The sequence below is a fragment of the Salvelinus alpinus genome, chromosome 6, assembly GCF_045679555.1.
Source record: "Salvelinus alpinus chromosome 6, SLU_Salpinus.1, whole genome shotgun sequence".
NCBI lineage: Eukaryota > Metazoa > Chordata > Actinopteri > Salmoniformes > Salmonidae > Salvelinus > Salvelinus alpinus.
Window position 1 is genome coordinate 34,694,098 of NC_092091.1, and position 15,145 is coordinate 34,709,242.

The 15,145-nt window shown below is 41.7% G+C and overlaps 2 protein-coding genes across 3 annotated transcripts; both read left to right on the forward strand.

The window, feature by feature from the left end:
* Window positions 1–8,347: 8,347 nt before the first annotated feature.
* Window positions 8,348–10,173, forward strand: LOC139578611 (regulator of G-protein signaling 8-like). Its single transcript, XM_071406455.1, has 5 exons — window positions 8,348–8,545; window positions 8,644–8,739; window positions 8,856–8,911; window positions 9,017–9,183; window positions 9,420–10,173. Exons 1-5 carry the CDS (start codon window positions 8,469–8,471, stop codon window positions 9,603–9,605), a joined length of 582 nt encoding a protein of 193 aa, XP_071262556.1. The 5' UTR covers window positions 8,348–8,468; the 3' UTR covers window positions 9,606–10,173.
* Window positions 10,174–12,099: 1,926 nt separating this feature from the next.
* Window positions 12,100–14,926, forward strand: LOC139578612 (regulator of G-protein signaling 21-like). 2 transcript variants are annotated; one of them, XM_071406457.1, is made up of 5 exons: window positions 12,100–12,356; window positions 12,700–12,759; window positions 13,107–13,171; window positions 13,345–13,511; window positions 13,754–14,926. In XM_071406457.1, the coding sequence occupies exons 1-5, from the start codon at window positions 12,271–12,273 to the stop codon at window positions 13,940–13,942; spliced, it is 567 nt and encodes a 188-aa protein (XP_071262558.1). In that variant the 5' UTR covers window positions 12,100–12,270; the 3' UTR covers window positions 13,943–14,926. The 2 variants fall into 2 exon arrangements, with proteins under 2 accessions (XP_071262558.1, XP_071262557.1); XM_071406456.1 differs by having other exon boundaries at window positions 12,138–12,356; window positions 13,110–13,171; window positions 13,754–14,071.
* The last annotated feature ends 219 nt before the right edge of the window (window positions 14,927–15,145 follow it).

Sequence of the window (15,145 nt, forward strand, 5' to 3'; positions counted from 1 at the left end):
TCAGATGTACTGTAATCATTAGCTCTGGGATGGGATGTGGATTTCTGTTTTACAGATGGATGAAAGTAAGTAGAGTTAGGATTAGTATGTGGAATAGTGTTGCCTTTCCAGGAACACATTGGGACAATTTGATGCTAATGTTTCTGCCAAAAGGCAGGAGGTTCAACAATGTGACCAATTTGTTTCTGTCTGTCTGTCTGTCTGTCTGTCTGTCTGTCTGTCTGTCTGTCTGTCTGTCTGTCTGTCTGTCTGTCTGTCTGTCTGTCTGTCTGTCTGTCTGTCTGTCTGTCTGTCTGTCTGTCTGTCTGTCTGTCTGTCTGTCTGTCTGTCTGTCTGTCTGTCTGTCTGTCTGTCTGTCTGTCTGTCTGTCTGTCTGTCTGTCTGTCTGTCTGTCTGTCTGTCTGTCTGTCTGTCTGTCTGTCTGTCTGTCTGTCTGTCTGTCTGTCTGTCTGTCTGTCTGTCTGTCTGTCTGTCTGTCTGTCTGTCTGTGTGTGTGTGTGTGTGTGTGTGTGTGTGTGTGTGTGTGTGTGTGTGTGTGTGTGTGTGTTTCTGTCTCACTACAGAGGACTGGAAAGTTCTCCAACCAAGACAGCATCTGACATTTGGGATATGAAACTTGAAGACAGTGTTAATAAGACAGTTGGGTGATGAATCTGGGATGAGACCTGTAACACAGCAGTAAATCAACATAATACTCCACCAGGCAGGGATACAGCAGGGATTTAGGTGTCTGCCTCTACGAAACATACTATTACATTCAAATAATCTGTTCCTCTGTCTTCCTCTGTCTCCTTTTCCTGGGATGACAATACAAATGTGCCTGAACCAATACAAAGATTCTCAAGCCACATAAACACAATAATAGGACAGGGCATTGTTTGGGCCTAAAGAAAATACAATAACACTGCGTTCTGTACCTGGAAACAAAGAAACATTTCTTCAAGTTCCAGGTTTATCGTGAATTCATGTTCGGTAGCCTAGCTCAAGTTGGCATTACACAGAAAAACACTTTTCTGTGTTTATTCCTTTATACCCTGCTTATTTAAACAACATAGAGCAGGTAGGGACAGACAACAACATTGTGTGTGAAATCTCACAACATGACTAGAGGCTTCATGCCATCCAAACCACAGATCCCTCTGGATTGGAAGAGGGCTGGGGACATTGGGAAGAAGTATAGTTTTGAAATGCTCTCTACCATCTCTCTCGGTGTGTGTGTGTGCGTGCATGTGTGTGAAGGACTAACGCCCTCCTTCCTATTTGTGAGAAGGCAGCAATCTTATTCCATTCCGTCACTATTCTGATGGACCCCTGTGAGGACTGGGTGCTGAGTTGGGAGGCAGGCAGGGAGGGGAGGGAGGGAGGGAGGTGGCGAGGCCCCAGCAGGTAGGACTACTCTGGGCTGCGGAGGAGGAGATTACTCCCTAGGACTTTGTGTCTGGCAAAGTAGCTCACGGAGGAAGGGAGATTAGGTGTCTGGGACTCTGCTGAGTCCCACAAATTGTCCCTGGTCCTGACTGGGTTTCTTTCACAGCTTAGCTCCTGTAGTACAGCTTCCAGCAACCTTAAACCAAGCTTTAAAGGTTTAGAAATGGGTTTCTTACATTATCTGGGAATGTACCTTATCCCAGGGGTTGGAACCGGTTCAGGGAACAGAACAGAAAACTGGAAAATAACAAAAAATTTCAAGGAACATAAACATTATTTTAAAACCATGGCAACCGGTTAATACCATTATTTTACATTCCAGGCATTTTTTTCTAGTCCCACAACAAAACACAACAAAGCGCCTATATGCAAAGTTTTCACTACCTCAAGCAGAAACTTATTCCAGTATCTGCCTGCAAGCTGACATTTTTTTCCTGTGCGTATTTGGGCTACCTGCCCCTCCCCACTCCGAAGCATAGGCTACTGTACTGATGTTACAAGCTTGATTCAGAAGACAGGGAGAGTGATATTTAATTAGCTTGAGAAGAGTGGATTCACTTTTTCCAATGCTAGTTAAGGATACTATAGGTCTAGTTATCACGTTTCAAGTTGGATTTATTAACTACAAAAGGGTAAGAAGTGTTTTTAAGTCTGGTGCTGTTCTGCACAAACAAGCTTGTTAGCTAGCTAGCTCAAAGGACATTCAAAGTTCCTCTATATAAGCCGCTCCTCCTAGTACCTATAATGCATGGCATAACACGATAACCAGCACTTCAAGCCTCCTCCCCAACCCTCTCTGGATCTCTCCCCCTCCCCCACCCACAACATTTCAGTCGCATCTGCGCCATAGGCTACACTTGTCTATCCATCACGCATGTAAATAACTAGCTTGTCTGCTCTATCCGCACTGATTGATGAAGTAATTTAATAAGCTAAATGTAAAAAAATAGTTGATTTCACAGGCTTAAAAAAAGGAACAGAAAATAACAATATAAACTGTTACTTTTTGCTGGTCGGAACAGTGTAACGAGATGGAAAAAAATTCAGGTTCTGTTCAGAACAAAGTGATTGGAAAGTCATTTTGGTTCCAACCCCTGCCTTATCCCCAGTTCTTTCTGAACACTCCAGTCTGAACACATGCTTGTGCTCACACACACACCAACTTCACCTCTGATTCCCTCACTGCATATGCTGCTTTGTTACTGATCTGTTTGGATTGACTATGATGAAAGGTTTGCAGGTTTGTTTGGTCAGTGAGTATCTGAGGAAAGTTAGATTAGATTTTTGTCTATTTTTGTGAATCATATGTTCTCTGTTCTCAGCAGTACGCTGCTACTGAATGTACAGTACAGTACATCTCTCGGTTTCTTATTAATTCCACTAGATGGCAACAAAGACAACATTGCAAGTGCACGTTTCTGCCCTGTTACAGCAGCTACAATTTATCTTATGTTTCAAACTTTTCAGTACAATGATTAATCTAAAGTCAAGTTTCCAACACAAATTCAACTTCATGACCAAATAAATCATGGAACAACTTAAATTTAGATTTTTGTCTTCACCTAAACATTGAACAGGGACCTGTATCTTTGAATAATGCCATTGCATAAACTTCTTTCACTTATGTGAACAAGTAATTAAAGTCTCTTGCAACCAAGTCAACCAGGCACACATGAGGATTTGGAGCGTAATGCCTGAGCTGGTTTTTCTCTGAGGGGATTTCAGAAACCACACAATGTGAAACTGTCAGTCTGACTTCTGCCTGAAGCCCCTGTGTTTTCCTGGATGCCAAGCCGTTTCACTTCCACCTCAGTTCAGAGGAAGTTTGCGAGGGTTTCACTAAATTACTTGCAACACAGACTCCCACACTGTCCTCAGAGCTGTGGAGAATGGTGCCCCTCATTCCAACACTCTGAAGCCCTGACAATGGGTGCCAGCTCTCTAGCACCCCCTACACACTCATACTCACACGTACGTGCACAGACACACACTTTTAGCTTCTTATTTCCTCATGCACCACTCCCTCTTTTCCAATTTCTAAGTTAGATGCCAGTTATTATCAAATGTTTGCCGCCAACCCATACTTGGAATCAAATTGAATTAAGTTGAGCATTAAGAAACCCATAGATGTCCAACTCAATAGACAGGAGTTGTACTGAAACCAAGCCCAACTGGTTTCTGCTTCTGTTGTCTCCAGCTCTGTGCGACAGGATATCACTCTCTCCTGAAAGGCAAGTTCAGGCAAATTATCTGAGAGATCAGTCCCCTCATCCTCTCAGCTTTCGCTCAGAGCATGGAGGCTGATTCTCAATAGTCTTAACTTGCTTCCTTTCCTCTATATGTACTGCCACCTATGAACTGGAAGCAAATTCTTAGCTGACATCCACCATATTGCTTTCACTCCACCAGGTTTCCGATTGCAGGTAAAGGAAAGAAGGAGAACAGGAAGCCACTTTAGACTATTGAGATGCACCTACAGTGTCCTGCATCAGTAAACTGTAATTACCTCAACTATCCTTGGTGTGTATGTCATGAGAGACAGCAGAATAGGAAGCGTGTGCATGTCCACATGCTTTATACGACAATAAAGCATCAGCAGCACACAGTCATTGTAATGTTGCTTTGCGTAGTTCGACAATATAATTGGCACCCCTTAGATGAGATTGTCCTCGACATATTTGCACATTTTCCCAATATAGCTACAATGCTTATCTGATAATAGGGCTCTTCACATTGTCTACTGTACCTCCATGTTGTAACACAATAGTAGTCTGCCCTCCTGTTCTAACACTATGTAAATAGTTATTATTGTAAATATAATTTGTTTGCTAAATACGAGGTGCTTGTGCACTGCAACAACTCCTGCTAGTAGGTCAGATATTATTGACAACAGTAAGAACAGTAAGAAGAAGAATCAAAATAACTCAGAACTGAGGCAAGACAGTCTTCTTTCTGTTTGTTTGCAATATTGAAATACTGAATTTCACAATTTATGCTATGTTGCTTAAATGAGCTAAAATCAGTAGCACTTTTGCAATAGGGATTGCCAAAAAAAGTGTAATTGGAGGAAATAAATGGTGACATTGACATCCTGAGGCGTTAGTTCACTCATGAGTGTGAGAAAAGTTATGTTTGCAGTCATATCAGAGGTGGTTAGGTGCAAGTTGATTTGAGTGCATTCTTTATTTATTTTTTTATTTTTTTAATTTATTTTTTTTCTCCCATTTTCTCCCCAATTTTCGTGGTATCCAATCGCTAGTAATTACTATCTTGTCTCATCGCTACAACTCCCGTACGGGCTCGGGAGAGACGAAGGTCGAAAGCCATGCGTCCTCCGAAGCACAACCCAACCAAGCCGCACTGCTTCTTAACACAGCGCGCCTCCAACCCGGAAGCCAGCCGCACCAATGTGTCGGAGGAAACACCGTGTACCTGGCCCTCTTGGTTAGCGCGCACTGCGCCCGGCCCGCCACAGGAGTCGCTGGAGCGCGATGAGACAAGGATATACCTAATGGCCAAACCCTCCCTAACCCGGATGACGCTATGCCAATTGTGCGTCGCCCCACGGACCTCCCGGTCGCGGCCGGCTGCGACAGAGCCTGGGCGCGTACCCAGAGACTCTGGTGGCCACTGCGCCCTAGACCACTGCGCCACCCGGGAGGCCCTATTTGAGTGCATTCTGTGTAAACCAAAATAATATTTTATCAACCACATCTAGGACCTCTTTCTTGGTACCACACCATCTCATTATCATTGAATTACCACTAAATTAAATTAGCCAGCTGTTTAAAGAGCTTCTAATTGGAGTCATAGGCTGAGGCTCCACTTCAGAGAGAGAGAGAGAGGCAGGGAGAGGGTTAGCTGCTCATTGAGGGTCTTTCTTTCCTGGTAGATACAATGGCACAGCATACTTCCGCTATACATTTAGGAATGTCCCATCAGCTTTCACAAGTAAGATCATTCCGTCAGGGTTTAACCTTGAGGCCATAGTCTACAAATATAAATAATGGTAATTTTAATGACATTTAGTTGTGATAACTAACTTTTATATGTGAAGTAAATAATTCAGTGAAGAAGATGTTGACTTTGAATGTAAAATAATCAAAACATTTGACTGAAGTCCAAGTGAGGGTAAAAATACAGATGGACCCATTTACAGTATTAATCATTTACTTTCAGTCATGTTTGCTTTGGACTACAAGTCTGCATCCTATGATGCAACATCATGACTGACTGGTCGATACACATCCTGTGATGAAATCATCAAAAACTTGTAGCCCCACCCTTCAGACCTCACAGACACTACAATACAGTGTTCTATCCTCCAATAGAATTCCGATGTGTCTGCAGGCATTTGTTCCAGCACAGCACAAACACCTGAGTCAGCTAATAAAGGGGTTGTTCATTAGTTGATTATATGTTGATTATTGATTGATTGATCAATTTAGCTTGAGCACAATGCTCCATGTGTTGGTGGCCTCCTTCCCATCCTCAACTTCAGTTCCGTTACATACACCAGGACAAAGAGAGTGAATGGAAATAGAATAATGTCAAAACTAACAGGGGAAAGCACAATTACTTCTGTTTCGTTAAATCACATCAATAGACCTTGGATGAGCATCTGGATCACCCACAGTGATCTTTTCCACCCTGCTACCCAATCTTCAAAATGAAGCACCTGCTATTATAGCTGCTAAACTGATTTGATTTGGGGAGAAAAACAAAAAAACACACAGAGTCTTTGTATATAGAACAAAAATATGAAAGCAACATGTAATGTGTTGGTCCCATGTTTCATGAGCTGAAATAAAAGATCCCAGAAATATGCACAGAAAGCTTACTTCACACCAGTTTAATGCACACATAATGCACACATTACATCCATGTTAATGAGCATTTCTACTTTGCCAAAATAATCAATCCACCTGACAGGTGTGGCGTATCAAGAAGCTGATTAAATTGTGCAGGGGACAATAAAAGGTCACTCTAAAATGTGAAGTTTTGTCACATAACACAATACCACAGATGTCTTATGTTTTGAGGGAGCATGCAATGCTGACCTCAGGAATGTCCACCAGAGCTGTTGCCAGAGAATTGAATGTTCATTTCTCTACCATAAGCCCTCTCCAATGTCGTTTTGGAGAATTTGGCAGTACGTCCAACCGGCCTCACAACCGCAGACCACGTGTAACCTTGCCAGCCCAGGACATCCACATCCGGCTTCTTCACCTGCGGGGTCATCTGAAACCAACCACCCAGACAGCTGATGAAAATGTGGGTTTGCACAACCAAAGAATTTCTGCACAAACTGTCAGAAACCACCACAGGGAAGCTCATCTATGTGCCCATTGTCGTGCCATTAATCCGCCGCCATCACCTCATGTTTCAGCATAATAATGCACGGCCCCATATCGCAAGGATCTGTACACAATTCCTGGAAACTGAAAATGTCCCAGTTCTTCCATGGCCTGCATACTCACCAGACATGTCACCCATTGAGCATGTTTGGGATGCTCTGGATGGACGTGTACGACAGTGTGTTCCGGTTCCCGCCAATAACCAGCAACTTCGCACAGCCATTGAAGAGGAGTGGGACAACATTCCACAGGCCACGATTAACATCCTGATCAATTCTATGAGAAGGAGATGTGTCGCGCTGCATGAGGCCAGCATCCTGGAGTCGCCTCTTCACTGTTGACGTTGAGATTGGTGTTTTGCAGGTACTATTTAATAAACCTGCCAGTTGAGGACTTGTGAGGCGTCTGTTTCTCAAACTAAACACTCTAATGTACTTGTCCTCTTGCTCAGTTGTGTACCGGGGGATCGATATCCATTTTTCCAAAGTGAAAACAATACGTTTTAATCAGAACAACAGTTTTCAGCTGTGCTAACATAATTGCAAAAGGGTTTTCTAATGATCAATTACCCTTTTAAAATGATAAACTTGGATTAACTAACACAACGTGCCATTGGAACACAGTGATGACATTACAAGTCTTGGTGTGTGTGTGTGTGTGTGTGTGTGTGTGTGTGTGTGTGTGTGTGTGTGTGTGTGTGTGTGTGTGTGTGTGTGTGTGTGTGTGTGTGTGTGTGTGTGTGTGTGTGTGTGTGTGTGTGTGTGTGTGAGAATAGGACTGGCCACCCCTCCGAGCCGGGTTCCTCTCTAGGTTTCTTCCTTTCTAGGGAGTTTTTCTAGCCACCGTGCTTCTACATCTGCATTGCTTGCTGTTTGGGGTTTTAGTGTGGGTTGCTGTATAAGCACTTTGTGACATCTGCTGATGTAAAAAAAGCTATAAATGCAAAACTAGATTTGATTGATTGAATGAATGAATGAATGAATGAATGAGTGAGTAAGTGAGTTTGTGGGTGTGTGTGTGTGTGCGTGCGTGCATCTGCCCGCATGCGTGTTATGCGCACATGTTAACAGTACAACAGTGTAACTAATGCCTACCCATTCAGATATTTGAGAGGAAATATATTGCCATGCCTCCTTTCCCCATTACATATTATTTGCCCTCCTATGTGATTTCTCTTTTTACTATTCACAGTAAATGAAAGATGTTCTCAGGAAATAGACTTGTGAAAGAGTGTAGCTGTGAGTAAACACTGAAGATTATATTAAGGTGGGCAGACAGACACTTCTCTCTTAACATCTGCTCCTTAACATGCAATGTCTTCAGAGGGAATATTATCGTGTTTAATCTATAAGATGTGTCTTCATAAAGTGTGCTATTGTAATATATCTGTATATATCCTAAATATTAGGAAATATTTCTCAAAAAATAAAAAATTGGGGAAAAATGTGTAATAGGAATTTTACAGGAATGTAAATATCCATGAGTCAAAGATGTTACGTCCTAGGGGAGTTTCGGTAAGCTGTGCCAAGGCATCTAGGGGCCTGCACCAGCACACCGCAAACGTCACCATAACACACCTCTCTTGAGATGCTAAATACCTGCCCAGGATGGGCCTGGAATGTTTACTAAGACCATACGGTCTACATCTAATTCCTAGGAGGAATCGCTGTCAATGATGTGAAGATGCCCAACCTATTATTTTCAAAGATTCGGATCTATGAATTGAAGGATATACCGCAAAATAGAACACAGAGAATAAGGTAAGTTAAATGATCTAGGAAAGGGACCTTTATAGGCAGTTCATGATACATTTGTGTTATCATAATAGATCGGATGATAATGCATACTACTTCCACAGGATCGATATCCTTCTAAGCAGAAAAAGACAGAAAAAAGACATCCAGTGTATTCTGGCACAAAAGATAAATGATGAGTCCTTTTCTACAAAAATCAAGTAAGTATGGCAACAGTGGAGACTATTTCACAACAATAACATGTCAAATAGTTTACCTAGTAATATTGACTTACAAAACACATATAATCCGCCTCATTTTTTTCAATCTTTTTAAGTCCAGAGGACAATAGAAGAATCCAGCCAACTCTTGAGACCTTGTTGAAGGACGAAAGTAATGACAACTGTTTTAACTATGTTGGCCCAGAGTACATTCATTATCATCAATAGTACAGTCTGATTAGACCACCTTCTGACTTTAGCATTAATAATCCCCCAGGGGGCCTTGCAGCCTTCCGAGCTTTCCTGCGGTCCGAATTCAGTGAGGAGAATATTGAATTTTGGCTAGCATGCAGAGACTACAGAAAGACCACCTCACCGGCTGACCTGTCCTGGAAAGCAACAGAGATCTACCAGGAGTTCCTCCATCCCCAGGCCCAGAGAGAGGTCAGTTAGTCAGGCTATGCATCAGCATTCACCTTGGCAGTATCTGGATGCAGTTATCCAAAACACTAACATAATATAAGCTAAAGTAGCAGATATAGCTATAATTCCTAAGGTGTGACTATGTAATTCCATGTACTTTGCTGATGTGGGAAATGGACTATTTCAAAGATAACTTAGCCTATCATTAGAACTTTCCCTTGGCACTCATTGTAATGGTTTATGTTTCCCCCCTACAGATCAACGTTGACCACCACATCCACGAGAAGATCAACAGGTCCATGAAAGCTCCTGCTCTGTGCTGCTTTGACGAGGCAGTGAGACACGTGTACAAACTGATGGAGAGCGACTCGTACTCCAGGTTTCTCAGGTCAGACGCCTACCTGGGGCTCAGACGCAAGCCAGGACCTTCTGGTAGAGGTTAGGGGTCAAGAGTTTGTGAATCAAGATTCACCAAGTCCAAACAAGGAGGATTCCAAACGAGTCATGGAAACATGAGACTATAGATCCTGAGGATAGAACTGGAAGATCCCCACAGGAAGTGACACATAATGACCACAGGAAATTACTTATGAATTGGAGAAGAAGAAGAAATGAGTATAGAGTATGGAGAAGCATTGAGTGATGTGTGGTGATGAGTAGTGTCAATGATTCAGAGTGCTAAACAGTACATTTATTCAAACATCTAGACTGACTGATGCATCAAAAGTGGCGTTGGTGTAAAAACATGTGCGTCTAGGGAATAGTTTTAGGTAAGAACAGAAGGTACAGAATGTCTAAATGGAAGGACTTACATTTACATTTAAGTCATTTAGCAGACGCTCTTATCCAGAGCGACTTACAAATTGGTGCATTCACCTTATGATATCCAGTGGAACAACCACTTTACAAATGGTTACAGAAATGAGTTTTGTATGGTTACAGAAATGCAGAACTAAAAGGCTTTTAAGTATTCCATTAATAAAGTGTTATTTGTTTCGGCAAAGGAAAAAATCTGTTTTTTCATTTCATGCTTATTTGACACCCATGATATGGATCTGTCAGCAATATGAAACATGAATACCTGTTATTCATTTAACTCTTAATACTAATATAGCATGGATGGACCCTGTCAGTTTAAATATACAGTATACTTCCATAAGTCAGGATGTAAATGTTGTCAGAGTGAAGGGTTATCTTTAATTTGTCCTGTGACACTGAGTAATCGTGTGTGGTCGGGCGGTGGGCAGGGAAAATCTGAGAAAATAATTTTCCACAGCCTACTGACTGTAAGTCTGTTGTGATCACATGTCAGCTGTCTCAGCTAATTGCCCAGAGCCCACCTTGCGACGATGTATTGAAGCTGGAAAAATGTTGCCCTGTCACCGTTCATCCCACTCTGTAGATGGCTCTATTTCTCAAAGTTGTCTTAAAAAGGTAATCTGGACGGCTCTAAGAATAACTGTGAGTTTGACCCAGAACTCCCACCAGTGGATTGGAGTCAGTGGATGCTCTGATGCATGGCAAATTGGCCTGAATGTGTCCCCTTGTTAGGGAAGTAATCTCATCACCAAGGAACAACTGTTCTGTGATGACTTTTGGCATCAGCATGGCACACTATGGACAAATGTCTGGAGGCTAGTACAGCATGATCTTCAATTGAGCATTGCTCAATGATTATGAGATGAACTCAATGTTTTTACTACATACCAGGTTATAAATAGACCCCAGGAAGAGTAGCTGATGCTTCAGCAACAGCTAATGGGGATCCTAATAAAATACTAAATACTTAAAGCAGTCTTCAAAGGGAAGGTTTTATGTGAGAGTTGATATTTTCAAAGAGGACTATTGGGTAGAGGGAAGACCAGACAATAGCAACTTCTATTGCAATTTTTTGCTCGGTAAGTCAATAGTATAGTTGGTATGAAGGGATATTCTTGCTAGATGACAGAGATCTCGCCCCTCCTGCATCACGACAACATCACACCACTTTGTCCTTCACACAGAGTCTGACGCTGTTTTCCTTTGTCACAAACGGTTGCCATGACAGCCGAGGGGAAGTGAGTAATGTGCAGTGTATTTCTGATACTGTCTGAGTTACTCAATACCGTCACTCAGGAACTTCTATAATGGATACTGTTCGAATTGGTGTAAAGCAGAAGTAGAAAGGAGATTCAGCAACTCTTGGAGGACAATGTAATTCAATTTTTTTTTTTTTACATATTTATGGTGTCAACCACACAGGTGATTGTGGTGTGTTCGTTTAAACCTCTGGTCAGTTTTTACTGTATGATGTAAAGGTAGTTGTGTGGTGGTGTGAAATTGAGGGCACAAGGCAGATTAACTGTATGTGGACATTTTTTGGTGTCACTTGGTTGTGCTTGACTGCTTGTGGCCATCTTTGGGTAAGTTGAGGAGAACCACATCAGTTACTGTGCAGAATGACAAGGGACAGGTCATTGGACATTGCTGCCTATAGTCACATTGGCCATGAGGTGTCTATATGACTCTGGCTAATGTATGCAAAGGCTATACACCCACAATCTACAAACTAAACAACGGACTGTCTATATTGGATTTAATCATCATATAATTTAGTAAAGATACACCTTGCCGCTGGATACAGTATAAGAAATTAAACATCCCAATGACATTTCAACAGGGTACCGAAACACACACCAAGCAAAGGTCATGATTTGCCTATCACTGTCACTGTCTCTGTCATTTGCATCTTAGCAGCCCAGACCAAAAATATTGTGGACATAAAGAGCACACTTTGAACGAGGAGCAGTTAGGCTGCCTGGAAAACCGGACAAAGAGAGAGAGAATGCGCGAGAGAGAGAGGGGTATCCAGAGAGAGAGGGCGAGAGAGCATGACACAGAGAGGTTGAAAGAGAGTGTCGCAAAAAGACAGAGAGCGCATGTCACAGAGAGAGAGATAGAGAGAGAGCGTAGGGGCTTCCTCTCATGCTACGGTTCACTGGGCTGAGTCTGTGTTTCACCTTCCAGCCCTGCATATAAAGGCCTGAGGTGGAGGGAGACCCCTCTATACAGAGAGTGATTCACCCCAGCATGAGCAGCAGCAGGGGACAGAGAGTGTGGAGTTAAAACATGCCCAGCCTAATCATCACAGAGACACTGATACAAACACAGCACTTCAATATGGAGCAGGACGACAGGAGGAGGAACAAGAACTTGTGAGTGTAGCTTATAGCTTTTTTATACTCTCAACAGCTGGCGATGTCGGGAAAATGTATTGTGGAGCTTATGTATATTTAGTCAATACTAGGCTATATTATCAATGTACTCTCGTAATACTATGGATGTGTCATATACTTTCTAAATACTAAAATGCTTGTACAAATGCTTTAGCGTCATACTACATACTTTAGGCCACACATTGTATATAAGCACTGCATATGTTTTACTAAACCTGTGAATACCTTCTACCAAGATACTACATACTGAGATGTCCTTACACAGCAATGGAATACGTTGTTTTATGAGTCGATCGTGACCGTTCTTTTATTCTCTTCATAGGGGAAAGAACTTTATGTGCCGACTGCAATGCATGTTCTCACATTCATCCACCTCTGAGAGGTCAGGATTCTTACCCTTCCTTACTCTGTTACTCTGTGTTGATCCTAATGGTTATTATTATTATATGATTTTAAATGTATATAAAAACATATATTACATATATTGTATTGTTCAAAATCAAATACCATATATGTTGTAGTGTCCATCTGTGGTAGTGTGTGTGAATTCAAATGAAACTTCAGAAAGCAGGCACGCACATAGGCACACACACACGCACCCATGTGCGGCTATAAATGTTTCCTAATTATGTTGGTTCTATGTGCCCTTTTGCCCTCACATCAAATACCAGTTTTATTTTTACCCAGATTTGATTCTAGTTGAGTAATCACCACACATTTTCTTCCTAGCAGGCTAAGTTTAGAAGATACCCAACAATGGTCTCAGTCACTGGAGAGACTCCTCGAGTCTAAATGTGAGTTTCACTTTATCAAACGATCAAAATAGTTCAAGATAAATAGCTAAATTAGATAAAATATCTAACTGAAAACAGCAAGATAGAAATGTTGAACAAAAACAGCACGTGTTTCCAGGCTTGGGGCTGTATAATTGTTTCATGTCTTGGTGTGTTTTTATTCTTCCCCACAGATGGACTGGCGACCTTCAGAACCTTTCTGAAGTCTGAATTCAGCGATGAGAACATTGAGTTCTGGCTGACGTGTGAGGAGTACAAGAAAATCAAGTCTTCATTCAGAATGTCATCGAAGGCCAAAAAAATCTATGAGCATTTCATAAAGGCTGAGGCTCCTAAAGAGGTACGACTGTTATAGTTACAGTATTACAGTACATGGCTACATGCTACAGATTCAAATAGCTGCAGTGACATTTCTACAGAAAACAAACCTGCATTTGAACTCTTTGTAACCTCATTGATGTTTCAATGTATTTCATCAACATCATCTGGTTAATAAACCCCCCTCAAATGTTTATTTCCAAACATGCTATATGAAATCCATCTGTACTTCGTAAATCTAAATTAATCGTGCTCTTGTTCCAGATAAACATTGACTACCACACGAGGGAGCAGATCAAGAGGGCCGTGAAGAATCCTACACTCCAGTGCTTTGACGATGCCCAGAAGATTGTCTATGGGCTGATGGAGAGAGACTCGTACCCTCGCTTCCTGCGCTCAGACATTTACCGATCCCTCCTGGATTCCCTCGCCGCTGACGCCGTCAAGGGCTAATAGGAGCGGATTAGACGACAGGAAAACATGACAACAGAAACTGGAATGTTTGGAGTTCTACAGGATGGAAGGCTGACCAAGCATAGAGAGACTGACAGGCCTGTGTCCCTACAAACCATGGTCGCCACAACACAAGACCACACCCTGAAACACTGCAAGTGGGATTCGCCAAGAGAAAAAGAAAGGCAGAAGGAAAGGCAGAGAGGATATGAGGAATGCTACAGCGCCGCGATTGCACTGGATGCTGCTGTCTTATCTGTAACTCTGGGAGTGACATATCATAGGTGATTAGATCGTCTTTGACAGTGAATGAATCACAGAGTGAATGACGATCGAACTGAAACACAACGTCAGCAACCATGCAGTCCCCACTCAACCGGAGGTGCTTCCTGTCCTAAAAAGATGGAGAAGAGAGTGTATGTGTGTTTGTGTGTGTGTGTGTGTTTGTGTGTGTATGTGCGCAACAGGATGCCTATGATACTGTGATAAGATATGAGATGCAAGGTGGACTTTCACTAGCAATACTAAAGTACGTGGTCTGGAGTGAAACAAAGGAGAGAGCACGCATAGAATGGATACCGGCCCGAAATACTATACTGTCCTTAATACTATTCACATTTCGTCTCTAAATTCAAACCAGTTTTTCAAACGGCGGTTGAATCTTTAGATTTGCAAGGCAGTTAAAGACTTCTTACACTGTCTGTCATTGAATAATTACCAATTATGAAGTAGAGTTTAATTTGTGTGAGTGCAATTGTAGACAGAAGGGTAGCCTATGTCCCACTTTGTATATTGAACTTTGAACTCCTACTTCTCTAATGCAGAATATTTTTTGATTGCTTACAAAGAAAGCACAATACAATGTTGATAAATTAAGATTAGAATGTTGTACTATTTATTACACAGTCACTGTTAGGATGCTGACTTTTGCAATGCTTGTAAAAAATGTTCACGATTAAATTATTAAATTATTTGCAGACAAAATATTTATTGTCAATCACTCTCTTCTGGCTTATTCTCAATTAACAACTAAATTAAAAAACAACATTTCACTTTGCGGTTGCCCCTGTATGTGTAAGCCCTTAGATCGCAATATCTACTAGGTTAGCATATGGAACTGATTTAAGACAGTCATAAAGTTTATAATTTAGCCATTTGATTTAGATTTTTTTTTTTTTTTACTTTATGACTGTCTTATATCAA